Below are 21,193 nucleotides of genomic sequence, written 5' to 3' on the forward strand. Positions count from 1 at the left end.
CCTTCTCTTGCCAATAGTAGACAGCGGGGGGACCGTCGTCCTGGTGAGCCAAGACGGGATCCAGCGCCCTCCGCTGCGCTTCCCCAGAGGCGGCCACCTCCTGCAATTCCTCTCTTGCCTGGAAAACGGGCTCCTGCCCCACGGCCAGCTGGATCCACCCCTCTGGTCGCAGAGGGGGAAGGTGAGGCTTTCAGAGTGGTGCACGCTGAAGATTATGGGAAGGAGCCCTCCTGGGCCGCATCTTGTATCATCCAGATTGGGGGTTTTTATTGAAATTCATCAATGAGGCCAAGGAAAGGGTGGGTGCTGGACCCTGTCCTGATGGGCAGGGCGCTTTTGGAGCCCCTGCCTGAGTGGGAGGGGGCTGCTCCCCAGTGCCATGTTTATAGAAACATGACCTTGGGCTTTGCCCCCTGGCCCACCAGAGTCCTCCAGGTAGGAGCAGCAGTGGCGTAGGAGGTTAAGAGCTTGTGTGTCCAATCTGGAGGAACCAGGTTTGATTCCCAGCTCTGCCGCCTGAGCTGTGGAGGCTTATCTGGGGAATTCAGATTAGCCTGGGCACTCCCACACACGCCAGCTGGGTGACCTTGGGCGAGTCACAGCTTCTTGGAGCTCTCTCAGCCCCACCCACCTCACAGTGTGTTTGTTGTGAGGGGGGAAGGGCAAGGAGATTGTAAGCCCCTTTGAGTCTTCTACAGGAGAGAAAGGGGGGATATCAATCCAAACGCCTCCTCCTCCTCCTCCTCCTCCTCCTCCTCCTCCTCCTCCTCCTCCTCTTCTTCTTCTTCTTCTTCTTCTTCTTCTTCTTCTTCTTCTTCTTCTTCTTCTTCTTCTTCTTCTTCTTCTTCTTCTTCTTCTTCTTCTTCTTCTTCTTCTTCTTCTTCTTCTTCTTCTTCTTCTTCTTCTTCTTCTTCTTCTTCTTCTTCTTCTTCTTCACTTCCTGATGTTTTTGGATCCTAAAGGGGAAAGTCTTTCCAAAGTTGAAAAAGCGCAGCCCCCAAGGATCGACGGAGTCCACGTCAGACAAGGAGGAGGATGAAGCCACAGACTACGTTTTCCGAATCCTCTACCCTGGAATGCAGTCAGAGTTTGGTGAGTTTGCCTCCTCCAGAAAAACTGACCTGATTCTCCTTGGGCTGATTTCAGCCTGGGCGCTTCTGACTCTACCACACCCTGGAGATGGTCGGTGGACATTCCAGGCTGTGTGCAACACGAATTAAAAAGCTAAACTTCCACACCAAGCAAAGCGGAATCATTTGCCTTGTACTAGTGATGTAGAAATGTTAAATAGACATCGTATATTTTGCAAATGTAATGTTATATTTAGTATATTTTGCAAATGTAACTAGTATGCTTGCTTTATTTGGGTTTTTGAAACCTGGGAAGATTTGCAGGGCACGGAAGCTCCATCTTTAGGTTGTGGCTGTCTTATTCAGCAGGGAGCCCTGAGCACTAGAAACTTATCTGATGAATGACAGTTGAGCTACTGTGAGGCCTGCCTCTGTGCTCCTGCCAGGTCACAACACGCAACGGCCTTGCTGGTGCTGCCCTCTGGCGGTTTGTTTTGGGGATGTTTGGTTTTTGGTTGGGCTCTTCTAGTCCAGTGATGGCGAACCTATGGCACGGGTGCCAGAGGTGGCACTCAGAGCCCTATCTGTGGGCATGCACAAACAGGGTTCATCATGTTGGGGGAAAATCCCCCCCCCCCATCTAGGCTGGGCTCAATTATTAGCATTAAACCTAAGACCTAGTTTTGGGGAAGCAGTATAGGTAACCCTGTTAAGCACTGTTAAACCCCACTGATTTTCATGCAAAGAACTAAAGAACTCCTTTACCTGGGAGTAAGCTTGGTTGCTGGCAATGTGGCTTGCTTCTGAGTAAACCCTCCTAGGGTCGTGATTCACCCGTTTGAAGAGTTGCATGGTTGCTTCAAAGCAAAGCCACCGACTACCACCAAGCTTATTCCCGAGTAACGCACGCCTTAGAGCCAACCATTTTTTCTTAACTAAAACCTCAGTATTCAGGTTAAATTGCCGTGTTGGCGCTTTGCGATAAATAAGTGGGTTTTGGGTTGCAGTTTGGGCACTCGGTCTCAAAAAGGTTCGCCATCACTGTTCTAGTCCCTTGATATTTGGCCCTGCTCTGTGTGTGCTGGTTCTATTGACACCTGGTTTTGCCAGAGATGGTGAGAGCTACAGAGAGATGGCCTGCGGGTGGGAGAAACAGAGGCAGGGTAACCAATGTCCCCAGAGTGCTGATGGGAAAAAAATAACCCTTGCTAGATCTCTGGCTTTCACACACATGTGAGAAAGGGAGGCTACGCAAGCAGAGGTGCAAACTGGAGCATGCGTGGCGCTGCCCTCAGGTGGACTGTTTTTTTCACTCCGTGGTGGTTTATTGCGTGACATAAGCAAGAGCAGGTCTCCACCCAGGCAGCTGCTGGTCTTCATTTCCTTGGTGGAAAGGAAGGAGCGGTGTGGGCAACAGAGGATGATGACGGACCATGTCTTGTCTGAGTCCCTGCAGTCTAACCTGCGGCTCTGCCTGTGTCTTTGGGGTCCTTTCCTGGTGGGCCCACTTGTGGTGTTCTCCCTTGCTGGCTGAGCCTTCGGAGGGGGTCTCCGGCAGTGCAGGCCCAGTGTCACCATTGCCTCTCTCTTTCCCGCATGTGCAGTGGTGGTGAAGGGCCCCTTGTGCCTCCCCCTCCCTGCCACCACCATTGCTGCTCCTGGGGGCAAGAAGACCTGGACGACTCTGACTGCCGGCAAAGTTCTGGTGATGCCCAGACGGTCCCTGAGCTTCCCGGAAGGGCCCCCATCTTTCCCTGCCACATCTGGGCCCAGCTGCCATCCCTGTAATGCTGCCGCTGCCAAGACGTCGGGGTCATTTTCTGGCTGGGTGGCTTGGCTCATGTTGGCATTTGCGGATCTGGTCAAGGACCCCGGGATTCCCCCACAGCAACTTATTCTCTGGAGATTTCCTGGGGTTCCTTGGAGGCAGGAAAAGGGGGAGGGTTTTTTGGAGGGGCTACAACAGAGTGGAGCAAGTGACAGCCCAGACCCCCACCCACATCTGACCTATAGAAACCTGTCACCAAGCCCTCAATTTGCATTCCAACTTTTTGGGAGCATCGACCTATCTGATGACCACATTACTAGTGGGCCAAAATCCCCAAGACTTGCTAAACTGGCACTGAGGGCCTTTGAGTAGGGCAGAGAGGTGGAGAGGGGGTGCAGAGGATGGGGGGAGCCGCATCCCACTCGGAGGCCTCAAGATGGAGGCCCAGATGGGACCACGGCTTGCCCACCTCGTGCCTTGTAGCCAGCCCTCCTTCCATCTGTGGCATGATGGAAATATCCCTGGAGGAGGAGAGGCTCCAAATCCACTTACCCCTCCCACTCATCATTCAAATGATGAAGCCCCCTTTTCTGGGAGTGGGGAAGGGCTGGCATTTCCCGTGACCCACAGGGCTTGCCTTTTGGCCAAGAATGAGGGAACCCCCTCTGCTCATAGCCAGAGTTCCTGTGGTGGCAACAGGAGAACAAGAACACTGGCCTACCCTATAAGTCTGTCACAAAAACTGCAGAGGTGCCCCGTACAAAATTCTTGGAGTCCTCTCAGAAGTGCTACGTAAATGCTGGGCTTGGATAGCAGCTCCAGTAGTGACAAAATGTGAACTGCAGGACTCTGCTGCAGGATTTAGTTTGCAGCCTCCGCTTGCTTCTTTGGAAGAAGACCTGTGTGCCCCCCCACCCTCTTCTGGGGTATAACCAGTGGTGGGATTCAGCTGGTTCGCACCACTTCGGCAGAAGTGCTTGTAAACAACCAGTTGTTAAATTATTTGAATCCCACCACCGGAACCGGTTGTTAAATTATTTGAATCCCACCACTGGGTATAACCCAAACGGTTGGTCTGTGAACAGCACAGTCCTAAGCAGAGTTATCCCCTTCTCTGTCCTTCGAAGTAAGTGGGCTTAGGAAGGTGCGACTCTGCCCTGTAAACCCCTCCACTGGTGCGTGCTGCTGTGGGGTTTCCGCAAATGCCACCATCTGCAACGGCTCTTCTTTCCCGCGCAGAGCGGCTCTCCTGCTCTTCTCCCTTCTGCAAACTGCCACGTGGGCTCCCTCGCCCAGAAGCTCTCCTTGCCTCTCCTGACAAGATTTTATAGTTCGGGGCTCTTGGGATTGATATATGAATGTTATTGAAATTCTTTCGATCGGGTGAAATCATTCCAGGGAAATCATTCTTTGCCCCTGCTCCTCGGACTACCTCCAAACTGCGAGTCTGTGCAGATCTCCCCAGAGCAGTAGAGAACTTGCTCTTTAGATGGTTGCCACAGCAAACCACCAGGCAGGGAAATCAGCCTAGATTTTATTTTTCAGCACCCAGGATTTGCTGAAAATTAACTTTTTTGAAGGCTCGGCCGTGGCTGCTGAGAGCTACCAAGGATTTGTTTTGCCTCATTTAAAGGAAACCGAGAGAGACAGAAGCACAAGCATGGCGGGACAAATGTACATAAGAACATAAGAACAAGCCAGCTGGATCAGACCAGAGTCCATCTAGTCCAGCTCTCTGCTACTCGCAGTGGCCCACCAGGTGCCTTTGGGAGCTCACATGCAGGAGGTGAAAGCAATGGCCTGCTGCTGCTGCTGCTGCTCCTGAGCACCTGGTCTGCTAAGGCATTTGCAATCTCAAAGAGGATCAAGATTGGTAGCCATAAATCGACTTCTCCTCCATAAATCTGTCCAAGCCCCTTTTACCATCCCATGTACAGATGGGATGGTGGGAATACGCCAGTCCTTCATGGAACAGAGGATGAAAAGCCTCTCTTGCAATCTTTAATCACTTGCTTTTTCAGATAATTGTGCAAGAAAACTTTGATACCTGCTCTGTTGCTGCAAGAGAGGAGTTGCTGTGATTTCAAAAGATGTGTGATTAAAGATGCCTAGAGGGGTTTCTAGCAGCTGCTGAAGCAGCAAAATCCTAGGCATCGTCTGCCAAACCAAAGCAAAATGACTCAGGCAGACAGCCAAGTTTCCTTCGCCCCCAGATCCTCTCCCCCGTTGCCCCCCCGCCCACGTTCTCAACAAGCTCTCAAAGAATTTGCCTTGAGAGATGGAGTCCCAGGGACTGGTGACCAACCTCTGAAGTTAGTCCAACACCTTTCTTCCTTGAACAAGGAAGGGGATGAAACCGGTTCTTACTGTGAACTGAAGGACCTCACTTGCCCTACAACTTGGTAGCGATGGACCTCCCCCCACCTCCCAGCAGGGCTGCTTTTCTGGGGCACCAGAGAAGGTCACCGTCAGAGAGAGAATTTGCACGCCTTGGCTTGTGCAGGTAAAATGGGGCCCCTGTAGGTGCTTTACCCACTAGCCCACCCCCACCAAAGCCTAGATCTATCAGCATTTGACAGAAGTCCACGTATCCCACAAGTGGACTCGGCACACACATTTGGGGAGTTTCCAGGCATCTGGGGGCTATGGCTTGTGGGAAGAAGCCTCACTCCCCCCCGCCCCAACTTTTTTTTTACCCTGAAATGGCCCCTGGGACCAGCATGTAAATCTTCCCTGCCAGGCAAAGCGTGGCTCCCTGAAGCCGTTTGCTGGGTGGGAAGGCTGCATTCCTTCCTCCTCACATCTCCCTCTGATCCAAGAGCCCACCTGCTTGGCAACTTGAGATCCCAGCATAGAATTCTAGCAGGTGAACGTAAAGCCCTTTGGGCAGGCCCATCACGGCCACGGGGGGCACTTTGGAATGGTTCAGGGACAGCCGTCTCTTGTACCTCCAGTGGGCCTGTTTCACGTTATTGCCTGAAATCCCCCTGTTATGTCCAGCGATTCCCTTCATCCCTAGAGAAGCAACCTTGAGAACAGCAGTGCTTCGTTGGTTATGCTTTCCATTCCCCTGGAGGCAGGGAGGGGCTTGAGAAAGACCCTGACAAATTTATTGGGGTTCATATTCCTCCCCAGCAGTTCCAACATTTACCTTGGAGACAGAGGTTATCTTTTGGGAATGTCCCCCATAGGCTGTCCTTGAGAGGGTCCACCCACCCTCGGCCACAGGGCCCTTCTCTGGGTGGCCTCTCTTTGCTTCTCTTTCCTCAGAGATCTAACTGTGATTGGATGCTGATCACGTGATGAAATGTTTTGATCTTTCCAGCCGGCCTTTCCGCACGCTCTTTCCTGTACTCTTAGAATAAGCTGCTCCTTCCTGTCAATGTTGACTTCAGTGCCGCCACCCCCCCCATCTTGTTCTGCCTCTTTCAGCCCCCCAGGACCTGATCGATGGCCCTGGGAGCAGCCTGCCCTCCATCTGGCAGCCGAGCACCCACACGTCCTCCTGCTCCTCCTGCTCCCAGAGTGGCTCGACGGAGAGCGGCCCCTCCAACGGCTGCAACCACGAAAGGTGAGGGGACGGAACCCCCGGCCGGTGGGACAGCTGTCTGGTGGGGGCAAGGGCTGCTTGGAGGTGTGGGAAGAGGCTGCCCTGACGGCAGAGTTTGGGAGGAGGGCCGTGCTCGGGGTTCCTGCCATCATTGGGGCCTCAGACTAAGGAAGAGGCTGGATCACCATCAGAAGGGCTCAGAAGGTTCTGCTGGTCCCCTGGCACAGAAAGGTACCGCGGCTTCCCAGCCAGACCCCTGGTGCTCTGGGCAAGCCAAGATGTCCCAGGCCCAGGTGAGTGGCACTGACGTGGAGGCTGCAGTTGTGGGTCGTCCCAGCAGCACCGGGCACCCTGGCAGCCTCCAGACACAGATGCCAGGGGAGCTACCAGACTAAATCATGCTGAGTGCACAGAACTGCATGGACCCAAACACCTGGCAGGATTGTTGGAGTCCTCTCGTGAGCAGAAGCAGAGACTAGTGTTGGAGCCGGGGTTTGGGGAGCCCCTTTCTTGGGAGTTTATCGATGGGTGGACCACCCATGGCAGATCAGCTTCCCTAAAAGAGCTTGCCCACCACTGTGGATCTCTCCCCTGCAATGCAGAGTGTTTTCTCCAAGGCACATCCGCTCATATGGAGCAGCACTGAAGGTGTGCAGGTGCCCCATGGAGTGTGTGTGGGCCTGCACGTGTGTGTGTGCGTGGGGCCCGGACCATCTCCTAGAGCCCTCGGCCACATTTCAGGTTTCTGTGCAGACTTGGGATGGAGTGGGAGCCCCAAAGGTGGGAGAGTGGAAATGCAGCGGCCCAGAGCAACAGAGACCACCCCGGGAAGTCCCGTTCAGTCCGGCACACTCAGCCAGCACTTGGCCTGCTGACATAAAAACAAAGTGACAAGCATGGCACCCCTGCCTGATTTCTTCCTGGAGAGAAAAAGTTGAAAGGAATTGCAGTCAGCAGCTCATTGGTTGGTCCTGATTTTGATTCACTGAAAAACAGATGTGGTGGGCTTGTGTATTATTGCAAAACTGGCAAATCTGTTTATTTATTCATTCATTCATTCATTCATTCATTCACTCACTCACTCACTCACTCACTCACTCACTCACTCACTCACTCACTCACTCACTCACTCACTCATTTATTTATTTATTTATTGTTTAGTTTTGTATACTGCCCTATCCCCGAAGGGCTCTGGGTGGTGTACAACAAAATTAAATCATAATACAACTAAACACAATCAAAACTTAACAATTAAATTTCAGTACAAATAAATTACTAAATCCCTTTTTAAAAACAGCAGTTAATACAAAATTTAAAGTTTGACCCGCAGGTATCCGTGGAATGAAAAGAGCAAACGTGAAGGCCAGGGGAAGGGGTGGGCGGCTCTCTCCAAGCACCTTCTGGGGTGCTTCCATACGAGGCCTCTGCCTGGGCTGGAGGTTTCCCGGCTGACTCCAGCGGCTTCTCTCCTGTCTTTCCAGAGCTCCGCTCAAGCTCCTGTGCGACAACATGAAGTACCAGATCCTCTCCCGGGCGTTCTACGGCTGTGAGTAGCTCCAGCTCCTCTTTCGAGGGCCTCAAAGTCCTGCCGGAAATGCTGGGACAGGCTCCGTTTTTTAAAAAATGAGAAGGTTCTGCGGAGGCTGCCGGCCTGTGTCAAGAAGCGGATGGGGGCGGGGGCTGCCACACCGGTCCTTTGCTGGCAGTCTTCCTCGCAGAATCTCCCCCCAGCTGCGTTTCCACTGGTAGCAGATGTGGAGGCCGAGCAGCCACTGCGGTGGGGAGTCCTGAGCAGAATTATGGCTGTGGGGGAGGGGGCTAAGCCAGTGGTGGGATCCAAAAATGTTAGGAACAGGTTCCCATGGTGGTGGTTCAAACTGTGGCGTAGCGCCAATGGGGCAGGGTGTGGCACGGCGGGGGCGTGGCTGGGCATTGCTGGGCGGGGCATTCCTGGGTGGGGCTGTGGCAAGGACGCAGCTGTTGCGCCGGTCCTTGGGTGGGAAACGAATGCACGCAGGCGCAGGCTGCCACGCACGGCAGTGCACCTCCCGCTAGACTGCTTCAAGTTCTGTGCGCTACTGCTGAGAGGAGGGGCGTAACTAAGGCAAAAATCACGTGGCAAAACCACCCATTAGTAACCCCCTCTCGGCACACACAAATAATTAGTAACCTCCTCTCGGGAACCTGTGAGAACCTGCTGATCCTACCTCTGGGCTAAGCTGTCCCCTGTTTCTCCTCATGCTGACACTTTCATCCTAAAAACGACTGGGAGGCGGTAGGCTCAGTGCACGCAGGCCCTGTCCGGCTTGGCCCCCTGGGGAGAAATTGCACAGGGGAGCAACGCACTGACGGCTCCCGTGTCTAACTGGCACAAAACCTTCCGTAAAGACCATCAGGACAGGTGAACAAACTCAGACAAGGGGTTAGAAGCTGGCTGGCACCATTGGAGGCTCATTGGACAGCCAGAGAAGAGAAGAAAGATGGTGCTACATAGTGGTTAGAGTGTCAGACTGGATCTGGGATATCCAGGCTTGAGTCCCCATTTGTATTATGAAAATTGTCTGAGTGACCTTGGGCCAGTCACATGCTCTCAGCCTAACCTACCTCACAGGGTTGCTGTGAGGATAAAGTGGAGGAGAGGAGATTGAGGTACGCAGCTTAGAATCAGCACTGGGGAGAAAGGTGGAGACTGAATAACTGAAATCAATCAATAAAGGTCGCCTTCTCCTGTAGGGGCCACCTCCTGTCTGTCAGTGGCTCTCTGGGGCCTCTGGCAGAGAACACTTTTCCCCCGCAACTTCTCCTTAAGACCGGCTTCTTCCTGCTTGTTGCTTTCCCCGACGCAGGGCTGGCCTACTGCCGCCATCTCTCCACGGTGCGCACTCACCTGTCGGCGCTGGTGAACCACCACATCGAGTCTCCCAGCGTCCCTTGCGATGCCAGCCTGGGTCTGTCAGCGGAGATCTGGGAGAAGTTCATGCAGGACAGTTCGGTAGGAGAGCCCCTTCATCAGCCTCACGTCCCCCGTGAACGCTCCCTTCCCCCATTTCCCTCCCTGATGTCACCGCAAGTGGACGGGTGCTTTTAAAGCCGTGGTGGCGAACCTTTGGCACTCCAGATGTTATGGACTACAATTCCCATCAGCCCCTGCCAGCATGGCCAATTGGCCATGCTGGCAGGGGCTGATGGAATTGTAATCCATAACATCTGGAGTGCCAAAGGTTCACCACTACGGCTTTAAAGAGTGAAGAGAGCAGTCACCCGCCCCCCCACAGGAAGGCATGGAGGCCTCAGGGTTTGGGTAACCATCGGCACTTGTCTTTACAACACCCCCCCCCCCCAGAGCTACGAGGAGAAGGAGCTGCTACGCCTGGTCTACTTCGGAGGGGTCCAGCCTGAAATCCGGAAATCTGTTTGGCCGTTCCTCCTGGGGCATTACCGGTTTGGAATGTCAGAAGCTGACAGGAGGGAGGTGAGAGCTGGGGTGGACTTTCCGCTTCCGCCGCTCCAGACTCTGTGGGCTGGGGTGGTTCTCGTGAGCCCAAAAGGCCAGCGGTTTGACCCTTGCTCTGTGCTGGCCACCAGATTGACTACCAGACCCACGCCTGCTACACGCAGACCATGGCAGAGTGGCTGGGCTGCGAGGCCATCGTCCGGCAGCGGGAGAAGGAGTCGCACACGGCTGCCCTCGCCAAGTGCAACTCGGGGGCCAGCCTGGATTCCCACCTGGAGCGCATGATGCACCGTGACTCCACCATCAGCAGCGACGTGAGTGCCCCTGCCGGGGGCAGGGGGTAGATTCCTGGGAGAGGAAGTGTTGTGGCCGTCTCTTACATTCCACTGGAGCTGCAAAACATTTATTTATTTATTTATTTATTTATTTATTTATTTATTTATTTATTTACCTACCTACCTACCTACCTACCTACCTACCTACCTACCTACCTACCTACCTACCTACCTACCTACCTACCTACCTACCTACCTACCTACCTACCTACCTACCTACCTACCTACTAATTTATTTATAGACCGCCTTCCCCAGAAGGCTCAGGGCGGTGTGTACAACATTATTAAATATAATACAATAAAACCCATAAAACAATAAATCAAGTTCCACAGTTAAAACAACCAGTAAGGCGACTGTAACCTCCCCCCCCCCCCCGATTTATGGTGTGGCAGGCCCTCTTGCCCTCCTCCCCGATTCTTTTCCTTCCTATCAGCAAGTGAGACCACAAGTGCACCCTTTCTAAAATTTATCTTATGATGGTGCATCTCTGCTTTAGAATAATCAACGTGGGGCATTTGGAGAACTTTTGTGCTCCTCCCCAACTCCCCCAAATGCACAATGTCACATTCCAGAGCCCCCACAATGCATTGTCGGCACATCACAAAGGAGAGCTCTTCTTTCTTCCAAAAGGCCATTGGTCCAGAGGAAACCCTGACAGCTTCGAATCACAATAAATGTCGAATAAAAACACGTACAGCAGGGGTGTCAAACTCGCGGCCCTCCAGATGTTCATGAACTACAATTCCCATCAGTCCCTCACAACAAGAGCATTGGCTATACTGGCAAGGGCTGATGAGAATTGTAGTTCATGAACCCTGGAAAAGCATGAGACTGACACCTAATGGCATTCCACAGTGATGAAGTTGGCTTTATTGAAAATAGAACATATCCAAGAGTTTATTTTTGCATACAGTTGTCCGTCTTCCACTATGATGGGGACCCTTTTTTTTGCCTGGAGAATATAAAGTTGATGCTGTCGCTCTCTCCAGGTTTGCTCGAGCGCACCTGTGGCCACTGCTGTGACAGGATCAGTGACCTTCTGTTAAAGGGTTGGTTGGTTGTCTGCAGTCAACAGGAATGCTAAAAAGTTTTTGCTGTAACAAGTTTTTGCTGTGTTACTATACGCACCCCCCCCTGCTTTTAAAAGCTGTGCTTATTCAGAGTTGTAAAGGTTCCAAGTGGATACCCTGCATGTTTAGCAATTCAGAAACAATGGAGCTAGAGAACCGCTCTTGACCGCCTTTGTCTTGTCCTTATGGGCTGGCTCGGCCACCTCCTCTTCCTTGCTGCAGTCTTCCCAGAGTGGCAGTTCCGGTCGACAGAACCTGGCCCACCTGCAGAGCGACTCCAGTGGCAGCACACAGGTAAGGCACAACAACACCTGGGCTACAAGGGAGGGGACGGTTCACCCGCCAGATCACAAGCCTGGCTTTGAGTGGAGTGACAGGCTTCTTACAAGATTTTAATTTATTATATTTATAGCCCCCTTTCTCACCAAGGCTGAGGGTGGGTCGCAACACCAACTCCCTCTCCGTGTGTCTCTGTGTGTGTACGTAAATACACCCACACACATCTATGCAACCCAACAGCATAAGACACCCAGTGAGCATTGCAGTAGGGCTAGAAAATGAGAGAAGAGTGTGAGCAAAGAACAGTCCAGCAAATCCCAATGCAAACTTCAGGCTGATTCGCATTTGACAGAAGTCCACGTATCCCACATGTGGACTCGGCACACACATTTGGGGAGTTTCCAGGCATCTGGGGGCTATGGCTTGTGGGGAGAAGCCTCTACACCCCCACCCCACCCCAACTTGTTTTTTTACCCTGAAATGGCTACCCTGGGACCAGCAAGTAAATTTTCCCTGCCAGGCAAAGCGTGGCTCCCTGAAGCCGTTTGCTGTGTGGGAAGGCTGCATTCCTTCCTCCTCACATCTCCTTCTGATCCAAGATCCCACCTGCTTGGTAACTTGAGATCTCAGCATAGAATTCTAGCAGGTGAACATAAAGCCCTTTGGATGGGCCCATCATGTCCACGGGGTGCACTTTGGAATGGCTCAGGAACAGCCGTCTCTTGTACACCCAGTGGGCCTGTTCCACGTTATCGCCTGAAAGCCCCTTTGGGCCCTGCTTGCCCGGTGTGCTCTTCATGTCCCTGTGGTGCCTGGGCCTTGTCCTGGAGCACAGAGGGCCTCTTGGGCCCACCACAGACTCCTCCAGCCCCCCTTTCTGCTGGACTCTTCTTCAGCGGCGGCTGCTGCTTCTTTGCCCAGGTGTTTGAATCCGTGGACGAGGTGGAGCAGCCTGAAGCAGAGGCCCAGCCCGAGGAGGGCAAGCGAGCCAAGCTGTCCAACGGGGCCGTCCCCAACTGGACCAGCTCCCCAGACTCCGGCCACCCTTCCTCACAGAACATCTCCATCACCTCGGCGTATTCAGAGCGCAGCTTCAGCACTGAGGACAGCGTGACGGAGGCTGGCAGGCCTGCCGGGACCCATCCGGCTGGGGCGAGCAGGGGGGAGATCCAGGGAGCTGCCACCCCCAGGGACGAGGGCCTGCTGGACGGGGGCCTGATGGGGGAAGGCCTGCCATGCCTGGACATCCTGGATGGAGACTCCTCCGCCAAGAGGACCTTAGAGGAGCTTGTCCCAGCGGGCAAGGAAGGGGAGGCGGACAGGCCGGAGGGCTGGGTTCTCAGCGCCGAACAGCAGAACTCGACGGGAAGTGAAGAAGACCTCTCGGAGGAGCCAGAAATGGAGAGCCTGTTCCCTCAGATGGATTCACATTCCCTGGCCGTCACGGACTTGACTGCTGTGGAAGTGTCTCCGGTCTCCTCATCAGGGGTCACGTATTCTGTGAGTACCTCTGTGTGTGTGTGTGGCGGGGAGGGGGGGCTGGTGGTGGGAGGAGGCTTCAAGCTTGGCCACACCTCCCAAGCAGAGGAGTCCACAGGGCCCTTCGCCCTTTTAGGCAGGGGAGGAACTTTAGGCGAAGACACTCTTTGTGTGCATGGCAGCTTTACGCTAAGCCAGCCAGGAGTGACTGGTTGTGTGTGTGTGTGTGTGTGTGTGTGTGTGTCCCTTGTGTCCCCAGCCGGAGCTCCTTGACCTGTACACCGTGAATTTGCACCGCATTGATAAGGACGTGCAGAGGTGCGACCGGAACTACTGGTACTTCACGCCAGCCAACCTGGAGAAACTGCGCAACATCATGTGCAGGTAGCTGTTCCTCAGGACCAGGGCGGGGTGACAGGCAGCGGCCCAGGGAGTCTGCCGGGCTTCTGGCTTTGGAGCTGTCTGGGCATCTTGGCATCAGCAGCCAGGACTGAGCAGGCTTGTGGGGGTGGGGGGAGGGGGGCACCCAACTGTCTGGACGTGGCATGGCTGGGCTGGTGCTGCACAGGTGTGCAAAGAGACATCTTCTGTGTAAGGGAACTGAGTGCACGCGTGCATGGGCAGAGTTTGCTGTTGCTGTTGAAGCTGAAGCGCTGCCTCCTCTCAGCCTGTCAGCCTGGCCGGCTCTTTTGGGGGGAGAGCACGTGTCCCAGCTCACCCCGATTTCTCCCCTCAGCTACATCTGGCACCACCTCGACATTGGCTACGTCCAGGGGATGTGTGACCTTCTGGCTCCTTTGCTGGTCATTTTAGATGAAGGTGAGTGTGTTGCGTGTCCTCCCTCCGCCCCCCCTCAATTGCCAGCTCCCTTCCAGGGGACAGGCCTCTTCTCAGCCCATGGGGACCTCGCTTGAGCTCTCTCACTCCGGCGATGCTTGGATTCCTGTCGGGCAGTGCCTATCCCTATGACTGTCGGGTATGGCAGCAGCAGCCCAGGGCATGAGAAAGGCCAGAGGGGCAGCCAGGGCAGTCTGTTGCTGCTGCTGCCGCAAAAAGGATGAGGATGGTCCCACAAAGGCGCATGGCCACCAGTTCATGAGAAGCACAGGCAGACCCAGGAGCTTCTCTTGCACAGCCCAAGCCCGTAACGGGGATCAGTGCTCTCTGGGGCCAGTGTCTGTGGGGGCACAGGGAGTGTGGGCCCCACAAAAGCTCCACGCCGGGTCCCCTCCACATTCCTGAGTCTCCCCTCTCTCCCGTCTGCCCAGAGGCCCTGGCCTTCAGCTGCTTCTCGGAGCTCATGAAGCGCATGAACCAGAACTTTCCACATGGGGGAGCCATGGACACCCACTTTGCAAACATGAGGTCCCTCATCCAGGTAAGGGCAGCCTTTTCATTGGAGCCAAGTTTGTGCCTTGGAGAAATCCAGAAAGTCAACATGCACAAGTCTTGTGCAAGGTGTTTTCTTTCTTTCTTTCTTTCTTTCTTTCTTTCTTTCTTTCTTTCTTTCTTTCTTTCTTTCTTTCTTTCTTTCTTTCTTTCTTTCTTTCTTTCTTTCTTTCTTTCTTTCTTTCTTTCTTTCTTTCTTTCTTTCTCTCTCTCTCTCTCTCTCTCTCTCTCTCTCTCTCTCTCTCTCTCTCTCTCTCTCTCTCTCTCTCTCTCTCTCTCTCTCTCTCTGTGTGTGGGGGGGGGGACTTTGCAGGGTGAACGTCCATCTGCCCTGCCACTCTTAAAAGCACCTCCACCCTGCCAGAGAAGAGGGGAACTTCCCCTTGAGACTTGCCTTGTGCCATCACAAGCACAGGGCAGCAGCACTTGGTTGAAAGTGGTGTGTGTGTGTGTGGTGTGTGTGGACACAAGCCAGGTGGGAAGGATATTCTTTCCTTTCCAAAACAAGATCCTGACGGCTTTTCCTCCCTCTGACCAGATTCTGGACTCTGAGCTGTTTGAGCTGATGCACCAAAATGGTGACTACACCCATTTCTACTTCTGCTATCGCTGGTTCCTCCTGGATTTTAAGCGAGGTGGGTGTGGGCAGCTGCAGGGAGGGGCGGGGGGGGGGGTAATCAAGACTCCAAACAAATAACATTTTTATCTGGTTCTACTGGAATCATTTGTCCTGAAAGAATCATAAGAATGGAAAGGTGTAACCTATTTCAAAGAAACAGATCAAATAGGAAAGGAGGAGCAGTAGCATTGTATGTAAAAGATTATTGCAGCTGGGAGCAGGTCCATGACTTAAATCCTGCAAGCCAGGTTGAGAGCATTTGGGTAGAAATTAAGGGGGACAGAAACAGCACTGACCCACTGCTCAATTCCCCTCAATTAAGAGAACAGCCTATTTTCATTCTGTTTCCGGGGGGAGTTTGGCCAGGTGGGGTTTGGCCAGCTGGGGCAAGCCCTAGGTACTTTGTGGTAACAGTATGCTTGTAAAGGATGGTTTCTCGTGGCCTTAGCGTGGCCTCCCTCTGCCCTTGAGGCTGGGTGGCTGCCCCGGGCTGCCCCCGTTTTCTTCTTCTCAGCCATTAGTGCTGGCCCCAGTTTGTCCCCCGGCCTTTGCAGATGGAAAGAAGGAGCTGTTTGCTCTGGAGGGTTTCGGGGCTCTGGCGAGGAGAGTGAGTTCCTTGGTGAGTTCCTTGGGCCTGTTCTTGTGGCTGCCCTTCAGCTGTATCTCCTCCACAGAACTTGTTTATGACGACGTCTTCTCCGTCTGGGAGACAATCTGGGCCGCTGCTCACATCTCCTCCTCGCACTACGTCCTCTTCATCGCGCTCGCCTTGGTGGAAGTCTACCGGGACATCATCCTTGAGAACAACATGGACTTCACAGACATCATCAAGTTCTTCAACGGTATGGATTGTGGCTGGCCAGGCTGGACCTGGGATGCGGAGGCGCATCGTGCCGCCTGGGAGCTCTGGCCCAGGACCTCTTGTGGCATTACCTGAGCGGGTCCTCTTGTGGCATTCCAAGAGAGCGCTTGTGGTGGGTGGGCCCACCCTGTTTGTTTACGTTCTGCCCGTCCATTCCACAAAATGGCCCGGCTTTTGACAGGTGGTGATTATTCAGATCATATCACCCCTGTGCTATACCGTCTGCACTGGCTCCCAGTGGAGTTCCGGATCGTTTTCAAGGTGCTGGTACTGACCTTTAAGGCCTTACGCGGCATGGGGCCCTCATACCTACGGGACTGCATCACCCCTTACGTCCCTCATAGACCACTGCGTTCGGCGGTGGCAGAACTGCTGGTGACCCCCGGCCCCACGATGATGCGGCTGGCCTCGACTCGGGCTAGGGCTTTTACGGCTCTGCCCCCTGCCTGGTGGAATGCTCTACCTCCAACTATCCGGGCCCTGCGGGACCTTGGTGAGTTCTTCAGGGCCTGTAAGACAGAGCTGTTCCACCGGGCCTTTGGGGGGGCTGGCCGCGGTTCTACTGCCCCCCACTGAAGCTGCAATGGCAGCTGAGTCTGCCGGTGTCCATCCTTTTCCATCTCGGTTGGGCCTGATTCTCTGATACCATCACAGGCCCTTCCGCTCCCTCCCTCCCTCTCTTTTTGGCCTCTAGACCGGGCGCCGATTTTAATTAACTGCCAAACAACCTTTGTTGTTTAATTTATATTTGCTGCTTAAATTTTAATTGGTTAATAGGTTAAGTTTTATATTGTGTGATTGCTGTTTGAATAACAGCCGTGTTGTGAGCCTCCTCGAGCCCTTCGGGGATGAGGCGGCTTATAAGTTGAATAAATAAATAAATTAAATAAATAAAATCCCCAAGGTGGCAAAATACAATTGACGGCATCAGAAAACTGAGCTGCTCTTGGGAAGACTCGTGAGGCTGCACCCAAACCTGATTAAGTCAGACCTGCCTCGTCTTGCCTTCCCTGGCTGGTGGAGTCTGTCCCAGCCCTCTACTCTTTTTTCCTGGAGATGTTGAGGGTTGGACCTGCAGGCAAAGCCGATGCTCCAACACTGAGCTTTGGCCCATTGCCCTGAAACAACCGAAGCAGAGATAAAACTTTTCTGCCATCACTGGTGCTGGGGGGCCAACAGAGAAGGCGTAAAACAGATTTCACTCCAGATTCCACCACCTGGGGGCTGGAGGTGTGATGTTCCTCTCTGGCTGTGCTAGTAGCAGTGGCTACCAAAGTCTCACCTTGGCCACAAGCCTCCCAGGCAAAGCCTCTCTCTCCCTCTGCCTCCCTGCGGCTCTGCAGGAACACCTCCGGGGACGACCAGAGGATGGTTCTGCAGCCACCGTCTCAGCAGAAAAGGCAGCCGACTAGAGCCCTTTTTCTGGCCCTGAATGTCTATCTGTCTGAGTCTGGGCAGCTCATTTGCCAGTTACAGACTGGGCGGCTGGGCCAGCTCATGAACTCTCCTCTAGGACCTGACCTAGAAGTCTGCCCCCCCACCTGTCTCTCTCTCTCTCTCTCTCTCTCTCTCTCTCTCCCTCTCCCCTGCTCTTCCTCAATTATGGGATGCAGTCCAGCATAAGGAGGGGTCAAGGCAGGGGTTGTGTCAACTGGAATCTCCCCTCTTCCTCTGTTGGGTTGGCTCAATTCCTCCTGTTCTTCCTCTTTCCCTCCTGCAGAAATGGCCGAGCGTCACAATACCAAGCAGATCCTCAGACTGGCCCGCAACCTTGTGTACAAAGTCCAGACCCTGATCGAGAACAAGTGACCCAGCAGGACGGAGTGAAGAAGGAGACCACCACACGTCATCCCTGGAGGCAAGCGCAGCCGCGGTGGAGTGTGTGTAAGACACAGAGACACGCCCCCTTCCCTTGCACGTGGCCACAGTTTGCCTCATGTGAGCCCAAGAGGAGGGCGCCCGGCCACGGACTGATTCTTGTGGCCAGTGTTTCTGGCCACCACTCACCGGTTCTGTTTGTGGTGGCAATTAACCAAAGAACTCTCATTCTCCATCTCCCTTCTTTTCCAAGTGGGGTGGAATCTGTTATGGCAGAAGTCTTGCTTTCAGGCCGGGGCTGAAACCCCCCTTGTGGCGTGACTGTCTGGTTGGATGGATGGAATTGCTGCTTCTTGTGTGTGGGAGCCGGGAGTAGGCAGGCAGGCAAAGCTGGCCCTTCTCTCCCCCCCCCCCCCGTCCCCGTGATCTTCAGAGGGTATTTTCAGGAGAAGCCCCTTGCAATCCCACAGACACCGGCCCTGCCTCTGGGGCACCCTGGCTGTGGCCTCCTCTGGGTGCAGGATCACACTCTAGGAGGGCCGGAAGAGAATGGCAAAGCCTTTTCAAGGCCTCCTTTATCTGGGAGGGGCACAGAGCTCCGCTTCCCTCCCGATGCCCCCCCTGCATGGTCCACCCCCATCCCGACAGGTGAGGTCCAGGCAGCCTGTCCAACCCTGCTCTGTGGGGCTGCTCTGACGCCTCCTCCCTGCCTGCTTTTAGACACCCAAGCCCAGATTCTGGAGCCAGCTGCCCTGGACAGAAGTTCAGAAGCCAGGTGGAGGCCTCTGAAGAAGACCTTTGTGTCTCCTGCTCTCTCTGTTCTGGAACTTCTGGCCTGGACTTCTCCGTGGCTTTCAGAGGGCAAGCTGGACTCTTTCCAGGACTTCTTCTCCTCAAGCAAGGCAGTCGCACGCATCCCCTCCTGGGGCTGTCTGGACCCTCTGCGGCACTGTGCAAGGATGGGCCATGGAGGAGGTGAAGCTGCCCCCCTCTGAAGCCACCGGAGGCTGGGACTGAGCTGAGCCTCTGCGGGGCTTCTGCTCTCACCACACAGAGACCCCCAAGGCAGCCATGTTGGGGGCTCAGCTGGAGGAGCAGTTTCGGGGGTGAGCAGCCAGCTCTGTGCTCCTGGGCTGAGGGTCTGCTTGGAGCTGTCCCCCTGCACCTGCCTTTGCCCTGGGCCCTCGTGGTTGACACTGTGGTCCTGCCGTGGCCTCCAGGGGAATGTGAGGGGTGCCTCCCACAGCCTGCCCCCAACTTGATCTCAACCTGACCCTCATGAATCAGTAAGCTGGCTGCGCTGTCATGTCAGAGGCCCTCAGCAATGCCACGAGGGCAAAGGTTTGAATTGTTTTTAAAACTCAGGTTTTTCCCCCTTAAAGAGTGTGAGAAAGAGAAGTGATAAAAATCCTGACATTTTCCCATTGTAGCTAAGCTGGAGCGTGGTTGAGCCACGGGTAGCCAGAAAGTGCTCAGCCGTGGCTCCCTGATTTCCCACAGGCTTAGTGGGGGTTTGGGGTTTTTTTAAAAAATCCTGTGCTCCAAAATCTTTGTTCATCTCCCCCCATGCTGACCCTGTGCCAGCTCCCCTCCACATCTTCTACTTCTCTGGGGAGGCCACGATTGAGCACTGCCCACTTACCAGATGAAGGACCCTCAATGGGTCCCTCCCTTCTCTGAGATTTGCACTGCTTGTGTACCTGAGCTGGGGGGGGGGGCTTCCTGGTTTTGCCATGCTCTTCAGATGGCCCCACCCATCTGCTTGGCAAAAGGTTGAATTCATAGCTGCTCCTCTGTACCCTGCATGGCTCCCTTCCACAAAACAGTAGGAACTTTTGTTCTGTGAGGACGGCTACAAGTCTCCTCCAGGCAAAGCTTTTCTTGTTTGATATATTCCAGAAAATGTGTACTGTGCTTTCCCACACCAGTGAAAGCTCACAGGGGCCCAAAGGAGATCTCCCTTGGGGGTTCTTTGGGCCATGCCGGTACTTTGTAGCCTCTTCCTTCGAGAGCAGAGGGGGCAGGCCGGAGTGGCTTTGGGCTTTTGCCACCTCAAGCTTCAAGCCGCCACCAGCTCCTTCAGCCTCTCTTGGTGGGACCATGAGCCACACCGACTCAGGCCACTCTTCCAGGCAGATGGACTCCCTGGGCTCAGCTGGAGGCAACAGCACAAGGCCGACTGGACCCTCCTCCCGTGGGGCTTTCACTCTGGCCGTGCCCTGGACGGGGGTCTCCTACACAAACTCCACTGTCCGCCTGCTTCGGAGCAACCCTGCCTCCTGACAGTTCTCCAGAAGGGACTGTTGAGGTTTGGGGGGCAAAACAGAATTTTCAGGACGAGGTGCGTGTGTGAAGAATGGAGCAGGGAACGTGTGTTTGTGTGCGCGCTCATTTGTGTGTACATTTCAGCCACTCTGGGCTTTCAAACTTGTGATGCTAACAAATCCGCATATCTTTCTTAAAAGCACAAGCCTCAGCTAGCAACTTCTTCCAAAAATGTAGACCTTGTAGCTTTCAAGATGTCCGAGCATGGAAACCAGCCAGACTTTTCTGACGAGGTGGGGCCCATTCTTGCCAAACTGCAAATCAGGAGCAGCACCCTTGAAATGATTGGGGAGGGGTGTGTGTGTTAACGAGCGTAGAGTTCTTGAATCAATCCACGTAGTGAGAGCGGCTGTCTACATTTGGATTTTATTGATGAACTTGAGGAAAGGGCATGGCTGTCAAAGTAAGCGAGAGACAACTGAGTGAGTGAGTGAGTGAGTGAGTGGCAGGTGGGGTAGGTGAGTGGAGGTAGGAAATTCAGTGAGGTGAGTGAGTGGAGTGGTGGGGTGGTGGGGCAGGCTGAGTGGAAGTGGGAGAAGCTTATGCACAGAGGGAGGAATATCCCTACAGAGAGGCTTAATACATGCAGCCCCCCAGATGGGACCGCAGCCAGCCCAGAGCACCGTTTGTCACCCCCACAATGGACCGTCCAGCGTGAGGTTGGTGCGTGGCTTCTCTCTTCCTACTTTGCTCCTGTATTGCGAGGACTGCCCTTGAATTGCAGTTGTGGGGGGAACAGGGGCCCTGTGTCCTAGAGGGACCCTTCGGTTCCCAGAATCCTCCCTTTTGAAATTAAAAAAATGCTAGCTGAAGAATCCTGCCCAGTACCTGCTGCCTTTGCTGTCAGAGACCACGTTTGGCCATTTGATGGCAATGTTGTTATTGAGGGGTGGGGATGGAGGAAAGATTTTAAATGCAAAGAAAATGTTATTTATTTACATGTATTTATTGACTCTCTGTGTGCGTCCTAATTCTGCGTGTGCGTGAGCCAAACAGACATCTCTTTCTCGAAGTCAGAAAACATAACTTGTAAATGTTTATCAGAAAATTGTGTCTGTCTTGATATGCTTATGGATTATATAGATCAAATATTACTATATATACAGTATCAAATATATATGTTAGTGAATCATGCAGGGCGCTAAGAAAGCATTGAATTTAGAACTATGTGCTT

At 53.8% G+C, this 21,193-nt stretch overlaps 1 protein-coding gene across 2 annotated transcripts in view; it reads left to right on the plus strand.

The window, feature by feature from the left end:
- Window positions 1-19,535, plus strand: part of SGSM1 (small G protein signaling modulator 1) — a 41,479-nt gene extending 21,944 nt beyond the window's left edge. Inside the window, exons 10-24 of one of the 2 annotated variants that reach the window (XM_048514884.1) lie at window positions 18-181; window positions 963-1,092; window positions 6,271-6,409; window positions 7,870-7,934; window positions 9,235-9,380; window positions 9,732-9,860; window positions 9,974-10,156; window positions 11,471-11,542; window positions 12,449-13,027; window positions 13,266-13,390; window positions 13,743-13,825; window positions 14,275-14,384; window positions 14,934-15,030; window positions 15,689-15,856; window positions 17,597-19,535. In XM_048514884.1, the coding sequence (XP_048370841.1) occupies window positions 18-181; window positions 963-1,092; window positions 6,271-6,409; window positions 7,870-7,934; window positions 9,235-9,380; window positions 9,732-9,860; window positions 9,974-10,156; window positions 11,471-11,542; window positions 12,449-13,027; window positions 13,266-13,390; window positions 13,743-13,825; window positions 14,275-14,384; window positions 14,934-15,030; window positions 15,689-15,856; window positions 17,597-17,685 (2,279 nt within the window). In that variant the 3' untranslated portion in view covers window positions 17,686-19,535. The remainder of the gene's footprint in view (window positions 1-17; window positions 182-962; window positions 1,093-6,270; window positions 6,410-7,869; window positions 7,935-9,234; window positions 9,381-9,731; window positions 9,861-9,973; window positions 10,157-11,470; window positions 11,543-12,448; window positions 13,028-13,265; window positions 13,391-13,742; window positions 13,826-14,274; window positions 14,385-14,933; window positions 15,031-15,688; window positions 15,857-17,596) is intronic. The other variant, XM_048514885.1, reaches the window with a different exon arrangement.
- Window positions 19,536-21,193: the final 1,658 nt, after the last annotated feature.

Source organism: Sphaerodactylus townsendi, linkage group LG13 (assembly GCF_021028975.2).
Source record: "Sphaerodactylus townsendi isolate TG3544 linkage group LG13, MPM_Stown_v2.3, whole genome shotgun sequence".
Lineage (NCBI taxonomy): Eukaryota > Metazoa > Chordata > Lepidosauria > Squamata > Sphaerodactylidae > Sphaerodactylus > Sphaerodactylus townsendi.